Source organism: Nicotiana attenuata, unplaced genomic scaffold, assembly GCF_001879085.1.
Source record: "Nicotiana attenuata strain UT unplaced genomic scaffold, NIATTr2, whole genome shotgun sequence".
Lineage (NCBI taxonomy): Eukaryota > Viridiplantae > Streptophyta > Magnoliopsida > Solanales > Solanaceae > Nicotiana > Nicotiana attenuata.
In genome coordinates this window covers 319741-345622 of record NW_017670826.1, presented here as the reverse complement: position 1 = coordinate 345622, position 25882 = coordinate 319741, and the positions used below count along the sequence as shown (strand labels likewise).

Sequence of the window (25882 nt, the reverse complement as noted above, 5' to 3'; positions counted from 1 at the left end):
TTGTTCTGTTCATTAAATAAACAACATATATATGGATCTGATTTTGGAACAGTGTGGTGGTGAAAAAGAAAAAAACAACAAAACAAAACCATACATTTACTATTGTCTCGTGAGGGAGGTCATTGAAATGAGAATCCTGCAGCTTTGGATAAATAAAGTATATGTTAATTAGATGTAAAGCTGACAATGTGAATATATTATGCTCAGAAGTTAAAATGAAGGTTTTTTTTAAAGCAAAATAAATAAAGAATGGTGCAATCTGAAATGAATGCAAGTCTTAGGAATTACTCGAAGCTCACTCCTCCAACTCCCTGTTTACATTTTAAAGTACAATAAGTAGTACTTGCTATATCCTTAACCTGCCATAAGTGATGTATATGGACCAGGTTGGTTCGGTTTTTATCAAAACCAAATCAATCAAACTATATCGAGTTTTTAAATCTATAATCAAATCAAACCAACAAAAGACGGATTTTTTAATCTCGATCTTCCTCGGATTTTTCGGGTTTTTTTCGATAAATATACTCCAAATATTTCTTTAGTACCTTTCTTTTGAGCCTTTGCTCACTCCTGAAGAATGTAGCGCAATATCTTTAATGTTGTAGGCTTGCTTCTTTTTCTTCCAGTATAGAATGGACAATGATAAATTTTACCTAAAACTATTTCCTTGCCATAACCTTCCTTTAATCTTTGATACCAATTATCATCGTATTCTTCTATCTCTGATGAAATCTTTCAAAAAACCTAAGCCCAACAATAAAATAGGATAATCCTTCAAAACATGCAAACTGAATATGTAAAATTATGCTGGTTACAAACATTTGTGAACAATTACTTCCAACAAATTCAAGAAAAGATAGAAGTACCAAGAGATTTACTCATTCCTTTGAACCAATTGCTAAATTCTTACATCTTAAAGTTATGCATAAATATTTCCATCATCTTTAAGAAAAGATAGAGGTGCACCAGATATTTAGTCATTCTTTACGACTTAAACCATTGGTGATAACATGCGAATGTGATCATCCATTTTGTGTTACAATCTCAATGCTAAAAAGGATTCAAGAGTCATAGAATTACAGCCAAGAGTCATAGAAGGGGGATTTGTAGTCGTACCCTATATTTATGCGACAGTTTAACCTGTGCCCTATTTTTAAAAACTATTTATTTCGTAGCCAACTAACAAAAAATCCGTAATAATATGACTATTATACCCCTTTCAAAACATATAAAAGATGCATCACGCATAAATCAATTTACGGTTCTCCTCCATCACTCCGTCTCTCCTCAGATCGCCTCTCGCAAACCAGATTTGAACCAGATTCAAATTTCAAATTCAAAATTATAAAATACATTGTGAGTATTTAAATTCATCTTCAGAATTCAAAATAGTTTTTGAAACTGATTGATTTGATGATATATGTTTTCTGATTGATTTCATGATTCATCTTCACTGATATGCTGAATTTGCATTCTAAATCTGATTCACTTTGAATTCTAACATTCTAATCCGACAAATTCAAATATGCTGAAGTTTTCCACTGCATAATATGCGGAAATTTTTGGTTTATTTGCTAAACAAGATGAGTTTTTACATATGCTGAAGTACTTGTCTTGTAGTTTAATCAACCTGAAGTTATTTAGTTCATATGTAAAAAATTTAGGAAAACGAGCTAAAACATAGCTGCACTGTGCAAAAATAAAACATAAATTAAAATTTAATATTGCACAAAAACTTCAGCATAAAGTGCTGAAGTTTTTTAGTTAATCTTTAAAAACTTCAGCTAAACGAGCTGAAGTTTTCTTCCTACACTGGGTAAAAATAAAAACATAAATTACAATTTAATATTGAACAAAACCTTCAGCATGGGATGCTGAAGTTTTTTAGCTCATCTTTAAAAACTTCAGCAGAACGAGCTAAAGCTTTCCTCCTACACTACGTAAAAATAAAAAATAAACTAAAATTTAATATTGAACAAAAACTTTAGCATGGGATGTGCTGAAGTTTTTAAGTTCATTTCTGAAAACTTCAGCACCTACAAGCTGAAGTTTTTGTCCTGGATTAATTAATTTTGTTGTACAGCTTTTTCAAATAACTTCAGCCCATTGTGCTGAAGTTACTTAGTTCATTTCTAAAAACATGCACTTAGTAAGCTAAAGTTTTTGTCCTGGATTTAATTTTGTAATACAGGTTTTTCAAAAACTTCATCCCATTATGTTGAAGTTAGTTAGTTTATTTCTAAAAACTTCAGCATTTAATAAGCTGAAGTTTTTGTCCTGGATTCATTAATTTTGTCATACAGATTTTTCAAAAACTTTAGCACTTGATAAGCTTTTTAAAAAACTTCAGCAGAAACGTAAAGCTTTTTCAAAAACTTCAGCATGGGATTCTGAAGTTTTATAGTTCATCTTTAAAAACTTCAGCAGAACCAGCATGGCATGCTGAAGTTTTTTAGTTTTATCTTAAAAAACTTCACCAGAACGAGCTGAAGTTTTCCTCCTATACTATGTATTTTATTAATTTTTTTTGGAAAAACTTCATACCAAATAATGCTTAAGTTCCTGAATATGTAAAACATTTTTCATATAAAAATATGCTGATGTTCTTTTTACGTCACAGAAATGCCCGAAACATTTGTAAATAATTATAGCCAAGAGTCATAGAATTACAGCTTTAGGGTTGGGCTTGGGCTTATTTTGTTGTTCTACATGAGTGGGCTAGAATTTAACTCCAACCTATTATTATAGAGAAAATCTCACTTTATACCCATTAAGTTCAAACTATTTACCCTTAAATACCCATACCTAAACTATTTACTACCTACCCATGGGGCCAAACTATTTACCCGCCTCCTCCCCCTGAATATGGAACTTTTCAAGCACCTACCAGTTACCTGAGCGACCGATCCGGCAGAACAACTCAAAAGACAGGTAATAAATAAGAGAATACTAAAGATCCGAGCCATAGAATTTCCACCACATCAACCTGTGATCGGTTTTCCTCAGCCAGTTCCTCCACCTGGCGTCACCGCATCATCACCTGAATATTATGCTCATGGTTATCAGGCTGTTCCAAGTTCTTCTACCACCCTCTGCTCCTATATTGTGTTCATGATTTTAATAGTTACCGCAATTAATTAATCAAATGCCGAAAAAAATCACCTGATATTCATGATTTTCGTGAATTGTTGTTGCGTTTTTCAGTGATTATGGGTGGGTTGACTTTATTGTACAAAAATTCAAATCCACCATTGAAGGACCTTGAAGCTTGAAACTCATAACTTGGTTTGTTTGAGTTTTTAATTATTTTGATCCGATCCTATATGGGTTTGTTTGGAAAGTTGATTGGAGGTTGTATCTAAAGTTTTAGTCAATTTGGTGGAGATTTTGTAGTAGATTTTAGAAGTTTGGGTTGAAATATAGTTGAACAAGAGAAGAAGACGAATTTGTATTGTATACTCAAATAGTATACAAATATACCATTTTGGTATACAATTCATTCCAACTATATACCCTATTAGTATAACTATATACTATATTGGTATCATATGCTAGTTGAATCATTTTTGATTGTATTAGCTGCATTTATTAGTACAATATTTAAGTTTCTTTTAATAATAGTAATATATTTCAACATCTTGAAATACTTTATTACATTAATATGTGGTACACTATTTTTTTTATTTTTCTCTTTATGCATGTGTGTTATGTAGAAGTAGTATAGTCATATAGTTGCCGAGAATTAACCAGTAAAACTGTATACCATGTTGGTATAGTTATATGCCATATTGGTATCTTATGGTAGTTTGAGCATTTTTTTGGTTGTTTTGGCTGTATTTTTAAGTGAATTCTATTCAAAAATTATTTATATGAACGTGATTTGCAGTGCTGAAATTTTTTTGTGCTGATGGATATAGATTATATGTATTATGTAATAGTTTTTATAATTATAGGCAATTGTTGGAACGACCCATACCACTAAACACCCTGTTAGTATATGGAATGAGCAAGTTGCTTTGCGAATATTTAGCTTGCAATGCGAGCATGTAATTTTCTCATACTTTTATTGTATCCTTTAATGTTTTGGTACAGTAGTATAGTCACAGATAGTTGTAGCAATATTCTAGAGCAATCATATACTCTGTTGGTATACATGTATACCATATTGGTATCATGTGCTACTAGAAGTCTTTTTTGCTACTTATATTTTTATTGCATTTTCCAATATTTTATTATCATTTCTATTCTAACTAGTATATATGGAGATTTAGTGGTCGTAGATTATATTGTCTTGCTCCATCACTGGTTGGTGTTACTGCTAATGGTAGAGTATGTACTAATATTTGTAGGGAAGGAGATCAAGGTTTGCATGGCAATCACGTGGAATTAAAAAAGGAACAAGAAATAAAGAAAAAAATAAAAATAAAAAAATAAAGAAGGAGTCAAATTTGAGTGTGAAATAAGTTATGGTAAAAATAACAATAATATGATTTGGGCAAAAATAAATGAATAAAAGAGAAAAAATAAAAAAAATAGGAAGAAAATGAGAAAAAAGAAAAGGAGAAAAGAAAAGAAAAAAGCATAGAAATAAAAAAGAATTGGAGAATAAAGAAAAAATTCCCCACAAAAACTACTATGGGTAGGAAATGTAATTAGTTTATGGGTAGAAAAATAAATGGGTAGACAAGGGTAAATAGTTTTATTTTTGTAGGTAACTGCGTCAAAACCCCAATTATAAACATCAAATTTTAAATCTGATTTTGCCGATGGCAGGTGGCTATTGCGTATTGACTGTCTGACCAGTGTAAAGCAAAAGACAAAACTACTTATCTGCTGATAATGTAATTATTGCTATAAATTACTGAGTCCAAAACTTTTTTGATGCTTTTTTGTACAAAAAGCACATTTTTAGTGTTAAAAAAAAGTAACATTAATAAGCATTTCGCAGTATAATACTGCGAATTGCTTTAACGGAATTTTAGCCGTTAAAGCAATTCGCAGTATAATACTGCGAAATGCTTAAAAATGGGCCCAACTATTTTTCAAAAAGCATTTCGCAGTGTTATACCGCGAATTAGGGTAATTCGCAGTATAATACTGCGAACTGCCCTTTGATTTATACGTCTTCTTCTTCCTTTGGACCGACACAGCTTCCCCACCCACCATTAAAAAACTCCAGCGATTCTGGCCCCCACCCCCCGTAATATTTTAAAAAAANTCTTATAAATAATCGCACAAAAGATTTTCGCGAATGTTACTACTTTCAGATCCCTTGATCGCGGATTTCAGCATTTAGATTTTTAATTTTTCCAAACTAGTAGGACATAACATTTCTCGTTTTCTTGTAAATAAACTAGTAAGATTATAATCCTTATATTCATCCCTGCAAGATTTATAGCTTTGTTCACCAATTTTCAAAAAGGTTTTTACTTTTGTAGAATAATCATCATCAGTCGGAATCTTAACTTTGAAGAAAACAGAACAATTTCACAAATTGGTCAATCTAAGCTTGGAAGATAAATAGTACATGACGTAATATTTTATGGTGCCAGAACTTTGCTTCCTTCATCACTCAGCCACTCCATTGGAAACTACTTATCGTAGGGATCGAAGAAAGGCCTCACAAACAACTAATTTCAATCCAAATATCACAGGAAAAGGACCAAAACAGACACATAGTAGATTCTTGGCATAGGAATCGATGAAAAGCCTCACGAAAAACTAGTTTCGATACGAAATATATAACACAAAGAAGGACTATAACAACACATACAGCAGATAGTAACTTGGGGTGGGGTTGCACACTTGCATGAATTATATATAGTTTATTTATTACAAGTCACTATCCGGAGTGGTCCAAATAGAAGCCGAAAGTAGGCGCCGGGACTTCCACCCCAAAACGAGTTTATTGGTGCCAATCTCCTCCACCCTATACCCATCATTGAATAGCCCCAACAACAATTTTGCTTGACAATGATTTGCAAAGCTTATATTACTCTCACGATACCCCACCGCACTCAACCACTCCCCCCACGAGCACCTCTCATCCTCTCCCCAGGTTCGGTATATCCGGGCCAATGACCCGGTTATCCGAGGCCCAAGGAACACGCGCTCCACCAAGGCCCGAGCCCGGCTTTGGAGCGGGAACCCTGCCTCGAGGGAATCATAAAGGGCTGAGTAGTGGTGCAATGTGTCCATGAACCGGCCCACGAACCCTTCCTCCTCTCCAACTGGCCGTACTTCCTCTTCGACTAAGGTCACGAGCCTCGGATTCAGGGTCTTGGATCCGGATAGGAACGAAGCGATTGAATCCGAGGCTCGATAGGTAAAATGAGGCAAGTGTAACATGCAATTTATAATTATAGCTTCTCCTCGGACCAACTTCAGAGCGGATGGCTTAAACGTCTCATCCGTGTCCAACCTGCAGTGGTGAAACGAAAATGGCTGGCCGCTGGATGCAGCGAACGCTGTTAGCCGACGTCCGGTCTCTTGGACCGTCCCGAACGACCGACGACCACTGCCACTCCTCGACAATGCTGTGATCCTAAGGTGGGGAGTTGGGGGCCCATCTTTTCTGGACACCAAGGCTTGCATTAAGGAAGCCCATTGGATTCCTTCCATTATATCGTAGTCCACGATATGGACTCTTCTATCATGAGCCACGGCTTCTAAAATAGCTTGATTTGCTGTGAAGTGCCCAAATTTGATAAAAGGGGAGATGTCCTGTAATAACTGAAAAGCAGCAAGCACATCTCCCTGTTGCTGCTCGTCCTTATAATTAGGAGAAAACATGCTCTTAGGTAAAGATCCTGAGGCTGCACCGTCGAGCAACGCCTGCAAGGCATCAGTGAAATGTGCGGCTAACCTCTCCATGTTGGTAGAGCCGTTAGGGGAAGCCAATTCCTTGAGCCGAACCAATATCACCCGAGCTAACTCACGGCTTTTGTTCACGCCGGTTAGCGCCTCAGCTGCAGCCATCAGCAAGTGAACAAGCTTCAGCCCGTTGACATCTTCCGACTGATTGTTATTCGATTCTTCTGATTCCTCCATCAACACAGAATCCTCTGAGTTGTAAAAAGTAGTCGATTTTGGGATATTCATATTCAATCCTCCTGAAGAATTGTTCCCTTCGATCATGGATTCAATTAGATCTTGAAAATTATCGCCGCCAGAAAAAGCATCCCAATCAACAACTGGGGACCAGTCATTCCATGTACAACCATGATCATGGTCATCATCAGAAGAGGAGGTGGTGGTAGTAGTAGTGGTAGTGGTAGTGGTGGTGGGGGTGGTTAAACCACCGTAATAATCAAAATCTGGGATGGTGTCATCAACCATCATCGTCGCCATACCTAACAATAGTACCAAAGGCCTTGCGTTTCAAGTGTTTGTTATTATGCTAACTCAAAGAGAAGTGTGTGATTTATAAAGAAGAAGAAGAAGAAGAAGAGGAGAAGAGAAAGAAGAAGAAGAAGAAGGAGGAGGAGGAGGAGGAGGCTGAAACAAGAGACAATGAAGGTAGGAACCTGATTGAGATTAAGGCATTAATAAAATAGGGATTAGTACTTTAATGAATAGAGTGGTAATGATAGGGAGTTTGGTCTGATTTTATATACTCCCTCCGTTATGGTTTCATATTATTTGAGGTAGTTTGACTCGGCACGGAGTTTAAGAAAAAAGAAGAAGACTTTTGAAACTTGTGGTCTTAAATGCTTAAGGTTTGTGGGGCCATGCCATTTGTGTGGTTATAAAAGCTTCTCATTAAGGGCAAAAAGGGTAAAATGAAGAGTTTAAAGTTGAATTATTTCAAAACAGACTAAAAAGGAAAGTACCTCATTTAATATGAAATGGAGGGAGTATAACATTAAGCGGTCATTTGGCATGACGTAGTAAAAATAGTATTGAATAAGGTGTGTTAGTAATGGTAAGATTAGTTATGTTGACATTAGTTATGTTGAGATTATTTCTCATCCACTATTTGGTTTGGTGTATTAAAGCATTGCATATTTCTAAAAAAAAAAAATGTTTACAAAAATATCCTCTACATTCCTTAACTTTGTACACTATTTTTATTGTAATAATTTTATTACCCTCCACATTCTTTACTCTCTATAAATCTAACTTCTTTTTATAAGGGAGCAAAATTAAAAGAAAAAGCTAATTGAAGTATTAAAGTTAAAAAGAAAACAATTTAATTGCTATGACATAAATACAAAATACCAATTATTAAAAAATGAATAGATTTTTAACAAATCAAGTAAACTTCAGTGTATACTTCGAACGAACCAAAATCAAATTTATTTTAATATTAAATATGATATTATTTTGATTATAGTAGAATACTAAGTTAAAGGGAAAAAAGTAATTAAAATATCACAATATAAAAATATACAAATATGACGGAAAGTATTTGAAATAGGTTTTGAGGGATTTGAGGGGCAATTAGTTTATGCATGTATTAAAAATCCTTGCATTGTTAATAACATGGTTTGCTATGTATTAGTTATACATAGGATAATGACAAATAGAATATATAACTAATACAAGTATTAGTTATTCATAAATTCAAAAAATATACCAAATAAGGGATTAGTAATGCACAAAGCTAATGTTTGCATTGTTGTTTCTAATACCTCCTACCAAACGACCCCCATATGGTGTCAATGAAAGCTGATTAATCATGTATTGTATTAATTTACACTTTTGCCCCCATAGAATATTTTACTTACTAGTTTGAGATTTAGCCCCAATTGAATTTGTTTATTTTACTTACTAGTTTGAGATTTAGCCCCAATGGTATTTGTTTGTCATTAATCAATGTGGTCCTCTACCAACTAGAAGGTCGGAAGTTTTAAGGTACATCACACACTCTTTTGGATTGCAATAACCTTAAGCAAGGGGGAATTATTTTTATTAGATAGGTGAGGTTTCCGACAAACGAAGGGCATACTTTTGTGCTTGGTTTATTCAAGAAATGTGTGCCATCCACGTCATGTTGTATGCTCAGAAAAAGATCTGTTATAAAAAAATTCTACATTGGACCACGATCTACAAAGATAGAAATCACTTTGAAATTGTTATGTGGTCCGACTGTGGCTATGTATTTCATTTATAAGGGAGGTCTCGGTGTGTATCTCAATTATTTTACGAGTATTTATTATTTTTCATCAATATAAGTGCGAAATAATTTCGCCCATTAAAATTTAGATATGCAGAAAGAAGAAATTGCATAACATTTGTTAAATGTGAAATATGCATATAATTCTGACAAAATCAACTAATAGTATATATCTTGGTGACGATTTTATTAGTACCATAATATTTTTTGATGAACCGGAAGAAAGTATAGAAGAGCGTTTTGGCAACTTTAAACTTACTGCTAAAATCTTTAATTATACTCCTTCATGAGTAACAACATCATTATATCATTTCTTAAAATTATATTATCAAAGACTGCTCGAGCAATTATTGCTATGTGTTTTCATGTCATACATACATATGAGGGAGCATTTCATGTACCTATCTAGAGATTATTGCATTAATTAGTAATTAACTTTTGAATTTGACAGTTCTCTACAGCTTATATGTAAAACCTAGCACATTAAAGGATGATATAGAGATTTATGGGGAGAACTTTATCCATAGTGGCGAACATACTAAATCAATATATACTTGTTACTCGGTATTGATTTCAAACTTAAATTTGTGTCATCTATATATCAATTAAAATTTTGTATTTTGCACTCGATGCTAAATACAAATTATAAGAAAATTGTTATAAAACAATAAATGAAGGAGAAGAGTATTGCAGAGAAAATTAGAGAGAGAATTCTTATTGATTTGGGATGAATTACAATGGAATAGGCTCCTCTATTTATAGAGGAGAAGTGACTTAGCCACCAAGTAAAATATAGGCATTCACCTTAAATAGAATTCTATTTATAACACACCCTCTTGAATGTCTATTTACCAGATAATGTACCTCGTTAAAGCGTTAACTAAAATAAAACCCAATGGGAAAAAAATTCTAGATAAGGAAAAAGAGTACACATATCTAACAATACGCCTTTTGGTTGCCTCGTTAAAAACCTTGCAAGAAAAATCTAGTAGGACAAATGTAACAACCCGGCCGGTCGTTTTAAGAATTAACGCCCTGATCCCCTATTAACTGCATTCCCCGTGTTTGTTTCTGGTATCGTGAGTTGTTGGGAAGATTCGTTTGAGTTTCGGAGTGCTTTGGGACACTTGGTCCCTAAATAAGAGCTTAAGCTTTAGAATTTGGACCGTAGTCGGAGCAGTGTGAAGACGGCCTTGCAATGGAATTCTGTCGATTCCGTTACCTCCGTTGGGTAATTTCGGGCTTAGGGGCGTGTTCGGATTGTGTTTTGGAGGTCCGTAGCTTAATTAGGCTTGAAATGCCGAAAGTCGAATTTTTGAAGTTTCCGGTTCGATAGTGAGATTTTGGTATCAGGGTCGGAATGGAATTTCGGAAGTTGGAGTAGGTCCGTTGTGTAATATGGGACGTGTGTGCAAAATTTCAGGTCATTCGAACGAGGTTTGATAGACTTTTTGATCGAATGCGGAATTTAGAAGTTTTAGAATCCTTAGGCTTGAATCCGAGGGTGTTTTGATGATTCGATGTTGTTTTGAGTGTTCCGAAGATTGGTACAAGTTTGAATAGTGGTATATGACTTGTTCGTACTTTTGGTTGAGGTCCCGGGGGCCTCGGGATGATTCAGGGTGATTGACGGGAAGTTGGGAGTTAGATTAAGCAGCAGAAGCTGCTGAATTCCTGTCATAACCGCACCTGCGGTTTGGGGACTGTAGGTGCGTAAACGCAGAAGCGTGTGGTCAGCCGCAGATGCGGCCAGATGAGGAAAAGTCAGAAGTCGCAGGTGCGTGTGCTTTATCGCACCTGCGGGACCGCAGGTACGGGTAGATGGGCGCAGGTGTGGTCCCAGTGCATTAAGTAAAAATCGCATATGCGGTTGGTTAGACCGCAGAAGCGGTAGCGCAGAAGCTGGAAAAGGGCCGCAGGTGCGGAAACCCTTAGCCAAAACCTATATAAGGGTTCCTTCGTGATTTTCAGCTCCATTTTACCATTTTTATCCGGGATTGAAGCTTTTTGAGAGATTTCTGAGAGAGAATTCAAGGGAGGTTCGAGGAGGTAAGATTATTGGAACCAAAACACGTTTATATGGTGTTATTTCACTGAATTGACAAGAAATTTATGGAAAATGGTGGTTAAAATTGGGGGTTTAGGGTTTGAAATTGGTGACTTTGATTTAGGAATTTGAGGGGTTGTTTGTAGTCGGATTTTGATGTATTTGGTATGCATGAACTCGTGAGAGCGTAAGGATTCTAGTTTTGTAAATTTTATCCGATTCTGAGACATGGGACGGGGGACTTTTTGGGCAATTTTCTTAATTGCGCGTGCTAGCTTCGAATTTATTAGTTGAATTAGCTACTTGAAGTTATATTTATATTATGCAATTAATTTGAATAGATTTGGGGCATTTGGAGTCGGGTACTCGTGGCAAGAACGTGATTTCGAGTTGATTGAGTTGGTTCGAGTTAAGTGGCTTGCCTAACCTTGTGTGGGGGAACTCCCCTTAGCTTTTGGTATTGTGGATATATGAATGCCGTGTACGTGAGGTGACGAGTGCGTACATGTGCTAATTGTTGAAAAACTCCATTTTCATTAAGTAGCTATAATTATGTTTTCTTCCTTGTTGTACGCTACTTGCAATTGAAGCCTACTGTCTAGTTTAGGGAAGCATGCCTAAGTGACTTAATTGTTCTATTGGCTTAAACTGTTTACCTGTATTCTGTGTAGCATGTTAGGATAGAAATATTTGTGTTTCCTTAGTACGAAATTGGATAAAATTGAATATTCTTCGTGATACTGTTGTGTGTTTACTTTGGGACTACGGGCGATATCCCGGGAGATCCCCCCTTGCTTGTTTATTTGGGACTACGGGTTGGTATTCCGGGAGATCCCCCTGCACATTTATATTGGGACTATGGGACTGCACCCGGTAGATTTCCCCCTGTACTAGATATTTACATTTGGGACTACGGATTTGGCATTCCGGGAGTTCCCCTGCGCATTATGAACTGGACTATGGGACGATATCCCGGGAGATCCTTTGTGTATTTACATTTGGGACTACAGGACGATATCCTAGGAGATCCCCTGTTGTCATCTCGGTGTGGAGTTACATTCTTTCTATGATCTTTCCTTCCGTTATAGTTTTTATTATCTTTATTTTTCCTGTCTCATTTCATACTGCTTTATCTTATGCCGTATATATGTATATAACCAGTAGAGCCCTGACCATCCTCGTCACTACTCGATCGAGGTTAGGTTTGGGACTTACTGGGTACCGCCGTGGTGTACTCATGCCCTTTCCTGCATATGTTTTTCGTGTGCAGATCCAGGTTCTTCGGCTCAGCTATACCGTCAGTGAGGCAAGGCGATCTTTTGAGGCTTCGAGGTATATTTGCCGCGTCCGCAGACCGAGGAGTCCCTCTAAATTCCCTCTTTTAGCTATAGATCTTCTGTATTTTCTTTTGACTAGACATTCTGGAGTTAGAGCACTATGTAGTATTCTCAGCTTGTGATTTTATGAGATTCCGGGTTTTGGAAGTTGATTTAGTTTTTTGAGAGTATGTGTTGGTATATTCCGAGCGGCATCTTATACGTTTTATTATTTTTTATCCTCAGTTTTTATTTGTTTCGTATTTTGTTTCTTTTCCGCAATATTGATAGGCTTACCTAGTCGTAGAGACTAGGTGCCGTCATGACAGTTTACGGAGGGCGAACTTGGGTCGTTACAAGTTGGTATCAGAGCTCTAGGTTCATAGGAGTCATGAATCACAAGCCAGTTTATTAGAGTCTCGCGAATCGGTACGGAGATGCCTGCGCTTATCTACGAGAGGCTATGTAACTGTTAAGAAAATTCCACTTCATTTGATTTCCTTGTCGTGCGAGATTTTTGATATCGAAATTCTAAACTTCTATCTTCTTTTCTCTCACAGATGGTGAGGACACGTGCTACCGGAGGTGACCAGACACCCGCGCCCCCTACGAGAGCCGTCAGAGGTCGGGGCCGGGGTAGAGGCCGAGGACACGCACGCAGTGCAACTAGAGCACCCACGCGAGCTGCTATAGAGGAGCCACCAGCAGCTCCAGCTGGAGCCCAGGCGCCTGATACGCCTACTGCCACTACTACTCCAGCTCTCCAGGAGACTCTTGCGCAGTTCATGAGTATGTACACCACTCTAGCTTAGGCAGGGTTGCTTCCCCTTGCTGCAGCCACATCCCAGGCCGGGGTAGGAGCCCAGACTCCCGCTGCTCGCACTCCTGAGCAGCGAATGCATGTTGAGCAGGTCCCAGAGATTATACCGGCACAGCCTGTAGCCCCAGTTCAGCCCGAGGAGAGGGCAGTAGCTTCAGAGGAGGAGCAGAGGAGGCTTGAGAGGTTCAAGAAGTACCATCCTTCTACATTCAGTGGACTAGCATCAGATGATGCTCTGGGATTTCTAAAGGAGTGCTACCGTATCCTCCGTACCATGGGTATATTAGGATCGAGCGGGATTTTCTTCACTACCTTCCAGCTTCGAGACACCGCCTATCAGTGGTGGCGTACTTATGAGTTAGACAGTCCAGAGGAGGCAGCTTCCCTGACTTGGACTCAATTTTCAGATATGTTCCTGAGAGAGTATGTTCCTCAGAGCCTCAGTGACGCATGGCGCGCAGAGTTTGAGCGTTTGCCTACCCCACACTAATAATTGAGTAGCGAGAGAGGGTTGGAGCAGCTTTTACCCGATTTGGGGTCGGGATCGAATCCACAGAGAGCTAGAATTTGGAATCGAGTATCTATCTAGTGTAGAATTGCGTATGTGTTCCAAATGATACTTCTATTCATTTTTGGGGTTTTTGTTTACTTCTACTATTATCAAACTACAAATGGTAATTGCAGCTAAATTATGGTAAGAGTCACAATGCTACGAGTTGTTCAAATAGGTTTAAAAGGCACTAGGGTAGTGACTTCCGCCTAGGTGGTCAATTGACGGGTACTTGAATCTAAGGCACGTTGACACATTTGGGGAATATGTTATAACCGTTTCACGACTTTACCCACTCTCCACCTCTCGGTGGTTCGAGTGATTTTGCCCGAATTGGCTTTCTCAAGACCAATTGGGTATGCAAATTTGCACAAGCAACTAGGGTTCAATTCGGGTATCACTCTCTCGAGGTTTAACCCTTTAATTGGGGCTATCAATCTCTTGATTACGCCCCGATTCATTGTTGGACCAATTTCGGAGACTTAGGCTCTCTTCCTCAAGAAGAGCTCAAGTCAACTCAACACAAACTAGTGTTTGCAACCACTAATTCAGAAATTAACCATGAAATTGGCCCAAATAACAAACACACATAGTCAAATTAGCCCTACAATACAAGACCCATCAATTACCCACACTAGGGTTGAGCCACAACCCTAGCTTATGGGTGTAGCTACTCATATTCAAAGAAGAAAAGCAAGAAATAGATGAAGAAAAACTCATATTAACTAATCACTAAGTTAAATACAAAGATTCAATGATTAAAAGTAGCTAAAATTGCCCAAAATGGCTTAGAAAGTCGAACCCACGAGTGCAGCTGCTTAATTACAATATCTGATACCCTAAAAATGGAAAAAGAAGCTATTTATACTAGGCTGAAAAATCTGGACAAAAATGCCCCTGCGGGGTTAGTGCGGACCGCATAAAATAGACTGTGGTCCGCACTGGGGCTTTGGCCTTGAAAAATAGCTCTCTGAATCTTGGTATCGCAGACCGTAGAGAATGGACTGCGGCTGCGGAGGCTTCTAGTGCGGTCCGCATAAAATGGACTGCGGACCGCATTGTCTTGAAAACTCCAAATTGCAACTTCTCTGATTCTTGGCTCTGCGGACCACACTAAATCGACTGCGGCCGCATTGCCTTCAGTGCGGACCGCACAAAACCTAGTACGGCCGTACTGCCTCTTAGCCTGGAAGTAAGCCTCTCTGAATCTCCTAGTGCGGACCGCATAAAGTGGTGTGCGGCCGCACTATCGATCAAATGGACTGCTGTGACAGAATCATATTCCTGGGTAATGTACTTTTTCAGAGTGTATAATAAATTAATAAAAGGTGATTGTATGTGCTTTGTCGTATAGAGATGAAATGTTATTGCATTCAGTGTTTTCTGAACTACTAAGTTGTATTGATTAAAATTAACCGTTTATTACACCTAGCTTTGTAACTTACTATCTGAACATGTTACTGTAAATTCTTTTATTCATGATTACAGATAAAATGTTGTCAAAATAAAGTTATTTGTTGTCGTTACTTTCAGGAACTCTGAATTATAGTTAGAGGCATCGTCAACCTAAAAAGGTAAGTTTATGCTATTTTACTTGACGGGAATCAATGCATAAACTGTGACTTTATACATAACTGATAAAAACTATTATTCTGTATGTGTCATTGGAATGAATGAAGTGTACTTTGTGTCATTGTTAAGAAATTTATGCTCTTCGTATTAGTAATACCATAATATAACTTATGTCGTTTATGTTTGCTTTGTCGTACAAGCTTTGAATGAGACCGTACTTTTCATTATCTCTATCTGGTGTTAGATTTAAATAAACAATAAACAAAACTTCCTTGTTAAAAGTTTGTAAACCATAATAGCTCTTTGAGCTTAGCATTATTAAGGTCAAAGTATATATGAATTATGGGATGAATTTAAGACAATGTGAGACATCTATATCGTCGTCTTTTTAACATTCTATTGTTAATAAATTCAAGTGTATTTCAACGCCATTTTATTGTCATATTCTCTTCAAAGAGGTTATAAAGTATCATTTCTTATTTTCAATATAGTCTATAGACCTACGTTTAATCGTGATTATATGAATATTTGCCTTGGCTTCTAGCTCATCTCATTTGGTAATTAATTTAGTTAGACAATTTGTCAGATACATAAGAGCTTGAGTTATAATGCAATAATAGATAACAACTATCGTTAATCTACTTGAGTACAACTTCTTATAATTGAAAATTGGATAATCGCATTAGAGAAACTACTGCCATGTACTAAATTTAGGGCAAACAACCCACTTTTTTCTTGGCCATATTGACGTATTCCTCTATCGCCTTTACAAGTATACAAGGCATTAATATTAGTAGCAGGCTCCGATAGAATTTGTTTCTAGACTAAGAAGTGAAAATGAGAAGGACCAGTCTTGTCTTTGGCATTTGTTCAAGTTTCACTCCTTTTGAGCTGATCTTTGACATCTCGTCACTTTGATGATCAAACCTGCAATCAAGCACAACTTGTGAGCCGTTTGGGACTATTTTTTATGAATTTCTACTCAAAGCATAAGCAAGAAGGAGTATAAAATGCGTCAAAATCTCTAGTTATTACTCATTCCCAACATCAGGTCTAGCATGGCTCGGGAGTTGGAGATGGATATTCCTTATCAGCAGGTGGTGAGCATTGCTTGGAGAGTAGAGGGTATGCATGCTCGGGACAGAGAGGAGAGGGAGGCCAAGAGGTCTCGAGAGTCGGGCCATTATTTTGGTACCCGTCCCCCAGCTGCAGCTTGTCATGGTAGGGGTTATATGAGTCACCCCGTTCACTCAGCTCTTCCAGCAGCCAGTGGTATTCCAGCTCCTCCTAGACCTCAGGAGCCTTATTATGCGCCTCCAGTATCTAGTGTGCCTCCTACACGAGGTGCTTTCAGTGGCTAGTCACAACCGCCACGTCCTCCCAGAGCTTGTTTTGAGTGTGGCGACACACGCCATATGGTGAGGGATTGTCCCAGACTTAGGAGGGGTGCACCCCCGCAGACTTCTCAGCCACAGCGTGCCCCGCAGAGTTCCCAGGCTATGGTTACAGCACCAGTTGCTACCCCACCTGCCCCGCCAGCTAGGGGTGAAGGTCAGGAAGGTAGAGGTCGCCCTAGAGTTGGAGGCCATGCCAGATACTATGCCCTTTCTGCCCGTACTGAGGCTGTCGCCTCCAATTCTATCATCACAGGTATTATCCTGGTCTGTCGTGTTTGATTGCTCGTAGTGGTTTTGAGACCAGAGCTGATTTATTATTGCTCAGCATGGTAGACTTTGATGTTATCTTGGGCATGGACTGGTTGTCGCCCCATTATGCTATACTTGATTGTCACGCGAAAACTATGACACTGGCTATGCCAGGTGTACCGCGAGTAGAGTGGAGGGGTACCTTAGATCATACTTCTAGTAGAGTTATTTCATTCCTTAAGGCTCAGCGCATGGTTGAGAAGGGGTGTGACGCGTATCTAGCTTATGTGAGAGATGTCAGTATTGATACCCCTGCAGTTGATTCAGTCCCAGTAGTACGGGATCTCTCAGATGTATTTCCAGCTGATCTTCCGGGCATACCGCCCCATAAAGATATTGATTTCGTCATTGATCTGTTGCCGTGCACTCAGCCCATTTCTATTCCTCCGTACCATATGGCTCCTCCTGAGTTGAAGGAGATGAAGGAGTAGTTACAGGAATTGCTTTATAAGGGTTTTATTCGGCCTAGTGTATCACCTTGGGGTGCTCCTGTCTTGTTTGTAAAGAAGAGGATGGTTCTATGCGTATGTACATTGATTATCGCCAGTTAAACAAGGTTACAGTGAAGAACCGTTATCCTTTGCCTCGTATTGATGACCTGTTTGATCAGTTACAGGGTGCTCGTGTGTTTTCTAAGATTGACTTGCATTCAGGCTATCATCAGTTGAAGATTCGGGAGCCAGATATCGCGAAAACTGCCTTCAGGACTCGGTATGGTCATTACGAGTTCCTTGTTATGTCATTTGGGCTGACCAATGCCCCAACAGCCTTTATGCATTTGATGCATAGTGTATTCCGGCCATATCTTGACTCATTCATCACTGTCTTTATTGATGACATTCTGGTATACTCCCGGAGTCGGGAAGATCATGAGCAGCACCTGAGGATAGTGCTTCAGACTTTGAGAGAAAAGAAGTTATATGCAAAGTTCTCGAAATGTGAGTTGTGGTTGGATTCCGTGGCATTCTTGGGCCACGTGGTATCGAGTGAGGGGATAAAGGTGGATCCGAAGAAAGTGGAAGCAGTGCATAGTTGACCCAGACCATCCTCAGCTGTAGAGATCCGTAGTTTTCTTGGCTTGGCGGGTTATTACCGTCGATTTGTTGAGGGATTTTCATCCATTGCAGCACATATGACCAGGCTGACCCAGAAGGGTGCTCTATTCCAGTGGACGAAAGAGTGTGAGGAGTGCTTCCAGAAGCTCAAGATAGCTTTGACTACAGCTCCAGTTTTGATATTGCTTACCGGTTCGGGGTCTTATACTGTCTAATGTGATTCCTCGATGATTGGCCTTGGAGCGGTATTGATGTAGGACGGTAGGGTGATTGCCTACGCGTCCAGACAGTTGAAGGTATATGAGAAGAATTACCCTGTCCATGATCTTGAGTTAGCTGCTATTGTTCACGCCTTGAAGATCTGGCGTTATTATTTGTACGGGGTGCTTTGTGAGATTTATACTGATCACCAGAGTTTGCAGCATTTGTTCAAGCAGAAGGACCTTAATTTGCGCCAGAGGAGGTGGTTAGAGCTGCTGAAGGACTATGATATCACTATCTTGTATCACCCGGTCAAGGCCAATGTAGTGGCCTATGCTTTGAGTCGCCGGGCGGAGAGTTTGGGGAGTTTGGCTTGTCTACCAGCAGCAGAGAGGCCCATGGCGATGGATGTTCAGGCCTTAGCCAGCCAGTTTGTGAGATTTGACCTTTCAGAGCCCAGTCGGGTCCTTGCTTGTGTAGTCTCTCGGTCTTCCTTGTTTGATCGTATCTGGGAGCGTCAGTTTGATGACCCTCATTTGCTTGTGCTCAATGACAAGGTTCTGCGAGGTGATGCCAGAGATGTGACCATTGGTGATGACGGGGTATTGAGGATACAGGGTCGTATTTGTGTACCCAATGTTGATGGTCTTCGGGAGTTGATTCTAAAAGAGGCCCATAGTTCACGGCATTCCATCCATTTGGGTGCCGCAAAGATGTACTAGGATTTGAGGCAGCACTATTGGTGGAGGCGGATGAAGAAGGATATAGTTGGGTTCGTAGCACGGTGCCTCAATTGTCAGCATGTAAAGTATGAGCACCAGAGACCGGGTGGTTTGCTTCAGCAGATAGAGGTTCCGGAGTGGAAGTGGGAGCGGATCACCATGGACTTCATAGTTGGACTCCCACGGAATTTGAGGAAAGTCGATGCCATTTGGGTGATTGTGGATCGGCTGACCAAGTCCGCGCACTTCATTCCTGTGTGTACCACCTATTCTTCGGAGCAGTTGGCAGAGATTTATATCCGAGAGATTGTTCGTCTGCATGGTATTCCAGTTTCCATCATTTTCGACAGAGGTACTCAGTTCACATCACGATTTTAGAGGGTCGTACAACATGAGTTGGGCACTCGGGTGGAGTTGAGCACATCATTTCACCCCCAGACAGACGGAAAGTTCGAGCGCACTATTCAGATTCTTGAGGATATGCTCCGTGCGTGTGTGATGGAGTTTGGAGGTTCTTGGGATCAGTTCTTGCCACTGGCTGAGTTTGCCTACAACAAGAGTTATTAGTCCTGCATTCAGATGGCACCGTATGAGGCCTTGTATGGTAGGCGGTGTCAATCCCCGGTGGGGTGGTTCGAGCCGGGCAAGGCTATATTATTGGGCACAGACTTGGTTCAGGATGCTTTGGAGAAGGTTATGGTGATTCAGGATAGACTATGTACAGCCCAGTCCAGACAGAAGAGTTATGCGGACCGGAAGGATCGTGATGTTTCCCACATGGTCGGAGAGCGGGTCTTACTTTGGGTTTCGCCTATAAAGGGAGTCATGAGATTTGGGAAAAAAGGGAAATTAAGTCCGAGCTTATTCGTCCTTTTGAGATATTGCGACGTGTTGGGGAGGTTGCTTATGAGCTTGCCTTACCTCCCTGCTTGGCAGGAGTTCATCCGGTATTTCATGTTTCGATGCTCCGCAAGTATCACAGTGATCCGTTACACGTGTAGGATTTCAGTTCAGTCCAGTTGGACAAGGATCTATCTTATATTGAGGAGCCAGTGGCGATATTGGACAGGCAGGTTCGGAAGCTGAGGTCAAAGAACATTGCATCAGTGAAGGTTCAGTGGCGGGATCAGGCCGGTCGAGGAGGCGACTTGGGAGACCCAACAGGATATGCGCAGCTGTTACCCTCATCTTTTCACCACTTCAGGTATGTCTCTATGCTCGTTCGAGGACGAACGGATGTTTAAAGAGGGGGAGGATGTAACGACCCGGCCTTAATGCCCCGATCCCCTATTAACTGCATTCGCCATGTTTGTTTCTGCTATTGTGAGTTGTCGGGAGGATTCTTTTTGAGTTTCGGAGTGTTTTGGGACACTTAGTCCCTAGATAAGAGCTTAAGCTTTAGAATTTGGACCGTAGTCGGAGCAGTGTGAAAACGGCCTCGGAATGGAATTCCATCAATTCCGTTATCTCCGTTGGGTGATTTCGGGCTTAGGGGCATGTTCGGATTGTGTTTTGGAGGTCCGTAGCTTAATTAGGCTTGAAATGCCAAAAGTCAAATTTTTGAAGTTTTCGGTTCAATAGTGAGATTTTGATATCGGGGTCGGAATGGAATTTCGGAAGTTGGAGCAGGTCTGTTCTGTGATTTGGGATGTGTGTGCAAAATTTCAGGTCATTCGGACGAGGTTTGATAGACTTTTTGATCGAATGTGGAATTCGGAAGTTTTGGAATCCTTAAGCTTGAATCCGAGGGTGTTTTGATGATTCGATGTTGTTTTGAGTGTTCCGAAGATTGGTACAAGTTTGAATAGTGGTATATGACTTGTTCGTACTTTTGGTTGAGGTCCCGGGGGCCTCGGGATGATTCCGGGTGGTTGACGGGAAGTTGGGAGTTAGAGTGAGCAGCTGAAGCTGCTGAATTCCTGTCATAACCGCACCTGCGATTTGGGGACCGCAGGTGCGTAACCGAAGAAGCGTGTGGTCAGCCGCAGATGCGGCCAGATGAGGGAAAGTCAGAATTCGCAGGTGCGGGTGCTTTATCGCACATGCGGGACCGCAGGTGCGGTCCCAGTGCATTAAGTGAAAATCGCATATGCAATTGGTTAGACCGCAGAAGCGGTAGCGCAGAAGCGGGAAAAGGGCCGCAGGTGCGGAAACCCTGGGCCAGAACCTATATAAGGGTTCCTTCGCGATTTTTAGCTCCATTTCACCATTTTTATCCGGGATTGAAGCTTTTTGGGAGATTTCTGAGAGAGAATTCAAGGGAGCTTCGAGGAGGTAAGATTGTTGGAACCAAAAATCGTTTATATGGTGTTATTTCACTAATTTGACAAGGAATTTATGGAAAATAGTGGTTAAAATTGGGGGTTTAGGGTTTGAAATTGGAGACTTTGATTTAGGGATTTGAGGGGTTGTTTATGGTCGGATTGTGATGTATTTGGTATGCATGAACTCGTGAGAGCGTAAGGATTCTAGTTTTGTGAATTTTATCCGATTCCGAGACGTGGGTCGGGGGACGTTTTGGGCGATTTTCTTAATTTCGTGTGCTAGCTTCAAATTTATTAGTTGAATTAGCTACTTGAAGTTATATTTACATTATGCAATTAATTTGAATAGATTTGGGCCATTTGGAGTCGGGTACTCGTGGCAAGAACGTGATTTCGAGTTGATTGAGCTGGTTCGAGGTAAGTGGCTTGCCTAACCTTGTGGGGGGAACTCCCCTTAGGATTTGGTATTGTTGATATATGAATGCCGTGTACGTGAGGTGACGAGTGCATACATGTGCTTATTGTTGAAAAACTCCGTTTTCATTAAGTAGCTATAATTATGTTTTCTTCCTTGTTGTAATTTACTTGCAATTGAAGCCTACTATCTAGTTTAGGGAAGCATGCCTAAGTGACTTAATTGTTCTACTTGCTTAAACTGTTACCTTTATTCTGTGCAGCATGTTAGGATATAAATATATGTGTTTCCTTGGTACGAAATTGGATAAAATTGAATATTCTTCGTGATACTGTTGTGTGTTTACTTTGGGACTACGGGCGATATCCCAAGAGATCCCCCCTTGCTTGTTTATTTGGGACTACGCATCAGTATTCCTGGAGATCCCCCTGCACATTTATATTGGGACTACGGGACTGCACCCGGTAGATTTCCCCCCTGTACTGGATATTTACATTAGGAACTACGGATTTGGCATTCCGGGAGATCCCCTGCGCATTATGAACTGGACTACGGGATGATATCACGGGAGATCCTTCGTGTATTTACATTTGGGACTACAGGACGATATCCTGGGAGATCCCCTGTTGTCATCTCGGTGTGGAGTTACATTCTTTCTGAGATCTTTCCTTCTATTATTGTTGTTATTATCTTTATTTTTCCTGTCTCATTTCATACTGCTTTATTTTATGTCGTATATATGTATATAACCAGTAGAGCTCTGACCTTCCTCGTCACTACTCGACCAAGGTTAGGTTTGGCACTTACTGGGTACCGCCGTGGTGTACTCATGCCCTTTCCTGCACATGTTTTTCGTATGCAAATCCAGGTTCTTCGGCTCAGCCATACCGTTAGTGAGTCGAGGCGATCTTTAGAGACTTCGAGGTATATCTGCTGCGTCCGCAAACCGAGGAGTCCCTCTCCATTCCCTCTTTTAGCTATAGATCTTCTGTATTTTCTTTTGACTAGACATTCTGGAGTTAGAGCACTATGTAGTATTCTCAGCTTGTGATTTCATGAGATTCCGGGTTTTGGGAGTTGATTCAGTTTTTTGAGAGTATGTGTTGGTATATACTGAGCGGCATCTTATAAGTTTTATTATTATTTATCATCACTTTTTATTTGTTTCGTATTTCGTTTCTTTTTCGCAAATTGATAGGCTTACCTAGTCGTAGAGACTAGGTGCCGTCACGACAGTTCACGGAGAGCGAACTTGGGTTGTGACAACAAAACCTTGTAAGGGAAAAAGAGTACAACGCGTATTAACTCCCCGTGATGAGAGCATCAATTCACATCCTTAAGCATTTGCATTCCAATCTTATGCACCATCTTCAAAAGATCTTTGGTAGAGATTTGATAAACAAATCAGCCATATTAACTTGAACGAATTTGTTCCACCTTGAAATCATCATCCCTAAAAGATGTATTGTCTTCATATGATCTTGTTGGAATCATCAGTTCAATATCTTCACATAGAGGTGAAAACTCTTGCTATTATGTTATCATGCCTATAGTTATAGCAAGATATATTTGTGCACAAATTGCACTGAGGAAGTGGTACTTCAAGATCAAGAATTATATATGCTTCATGCAACTTAAATCCTTCATGGATTGTCATATAAGTTAAGTCATATAAGCCATATAGTAGACTTTAGATGCATATCAAGTTTTCATGTCATGCTAGACATATAAGATATCGAAAACTGATTGCACATACCATTGACTCTAACTTTCAAGTGTTTGAACTACATGTTCAAAACAACATGTCTTTCATATGAAACCAATTCTACTTGAACTATTTCTCTAGACTTAAGATGCTTATATATATTTAGCGCTATCATAGATGTTGTCGACAGATATTTTATATCGGTTCCAATCTCCTTATTTTTAATAAAGACATAACATAGAGATCTCTTCAGTTATATTTTCAGGCACCTGAATCTCTCCTAAGATTTTATAAAGTGTTATGTCATGTGACCTTCTAGATCACTTTCCTCCTTTATTATGATCATTTAGATCATTTGCTCATCTTCTTTATCAAGAAGTTATTTGAAACCGATTTGTCTATACGCTTTAAGCGTACCATAGACTTTGTCCTTCTAGGACTTAATATAAGCATTTCCAATGAGAATATAATTACTTTCTTTGGCTCAACAAATGCGTCCGGCATGCTTTGCAATATATTGCAAATGAATTATCTTTTTTATGAACCTCAAGTTCATATTATCTTATTCGAGGATCTAGATGTACGAATTATAATTCATTCCACGTATCTTTTTCTCAACTATTTATCTGTCTCCCCCTCATGTTAGAAAAACTAACTTGTTTCCTCAACTTTTAGAACCCATCTTTGTGTGTTATGGTGTTAATCAAAATATACACCGCACATCAATAATAATAAGATGGAATTATTTGGTTCCTGACCCTGAACCACTTGTGAGGGGAGAATGTAATATACTTGGAAGCCGGGAGGAAGAATGGAGTATAGCATTACCTCTAGAGTACAACCCGGAGCCTTCTTTTCGTAAATGTATATAACCTATATCAAACTAATATAAATAACTTTGTTCTCATAAGCAATAGTTTAGCTATGAAGTGGACGCACTCAGTAAATTATTTTGCTAAATCAAGTGTGATGTAAACCAACTTATCAAGATGAACTATCTTGAATAAAAAATCTAGAATGTGCTCTAAATTAAATTATTGAGCAAGTTATCTGGCAAATACCATGTTGCGGATTAATAATAATCGCACATGTAACCATCTCATAGATGCATCTTATATGGTATACATGGCAAGTGAATGGGCCCATATTCACCTTCGATATTTTGTAACGACCCGGTTAGTCGTTCTAAGAGTTGTAGCCCCGTTCTCTCATTTCTATGTTTTATGTGTTGTTCAGCTGTGTTGAGTTATATCGAGTTGGTAGGTTTGGGTTCGGAGTAGTGATATATGACTTGTTGGAATTATTGGTTGAGGTCCCGAAGGCCTCGGGTGAGTTTCGGTTAGGTTTGGATTGTGTTGTGCTTGTTTTTCTTATGTTTTGACGCCGTTCTTCAAGCATAAATGATATCATATTGAACAAATGAGTTACAATTTCTTTTTTGATTGAAGCATTAGATCCGTATCGTAATTACGGACCCGTAGAAAAAAGAATCATCAAATTTGGACATCGTATGAGGATTTTAGGGTCATTTTACTAAGAATTAGATTGCCAGATTTTTCAAATTAATTACGAAATTGCCACTGACGGCGTATTTAAAAATCTGCACTATTTGCAAATATTAAAACCTACATATCTCCTTCGTTATAAGGTCAAATTGAGTGATTCAAAAGCCTAACTTGACTAGAATTTCACAAGGAATCCATTGGAGGCATAAGATCATTTGGCATGAGAAACGAGGCAGAATAGCTGGTAGAAAAATATACAAAACTAGGGTCTTGTCACGACCCGGATTTCCCAACCTCGGGAGTCGTGATGGCGCCTACTAATAGGAGCTAGGCAAGCCAAATCAATTTGCTTCTTTTAGCAATTATCTCTCAATGAATAAAATCAAAACAATATGTCAAAGCTGAAGTCTCAATATATAATTAACTGAAAGAAAAATGTGGAAGTTTAACAGAATCCTCTACCTAAGAACTGGAGTCACAAACTCACGAACGTCTAGAGAATGCTAAATACAACGTCTGAATAAAAAAAATACAATACTGTTTGTTACGGTACAACAGATAACAAACTGAAGTAAGGATAGGAGAGACTCCGGGCCATGCGGACGTCAGCAAGGCTACCTCGGGATCTCTGGACTGAATTCAGCTCCCAAATGCTCCTACTGCTGTCCAAAAGCTGCTGCTCCGGTACTGTGATCTGTGCAAAGAGATGCACAGAGTGTAGCATAAGCACAACCGACCCCATGTGCTGGTAAGTGCCTAGCCTAACCCCGGCAAAGTAGTGACGAGGCTAGACCAGTCTATAACGGAAGGGAGAATAGAGAGGGACTTCTAGGTCTACGAACGCGACATATATACCTCGAAGTCTCTAGATCGCCTAGCCTCACGG

General features: G+C 39.5%; 1 protein-coding gene across 1 annotated transcript; it reads right to left on the bottom strand.

Moving 5' to 3' along the window:
- Positions 1 to 5616: 5616 nt before the first annotated feature.
- LOC109243710 (nodulation-signaling pathway 2 protein) lies at positions 5617 to 7611 on the bottom strand. The gene has a single exon (XM_019410686.1). It carries the CDS (start codon positions 7348 to 7350, stop codon positions 5833 to 5835), a length of 1518 nt encoding a protein of 505 aa, XP_019266231.1. The 5' UTR covers positions 7351 to 7611; the 3' UTR covers positions 5617 to 5832.
- Positions 7612 to 25882: the final 18271 nt, after the last annotated feature.

What these genes read in the sequence shown, in the direction of transcription:
- LOC109243710 (XM_019410686.1), bottom strand. Translation starts at nt 7,350, where the DNA reads ATGGCGACGATGATGGTTGATGACACCATCCCAGATTTTGATTATTAC.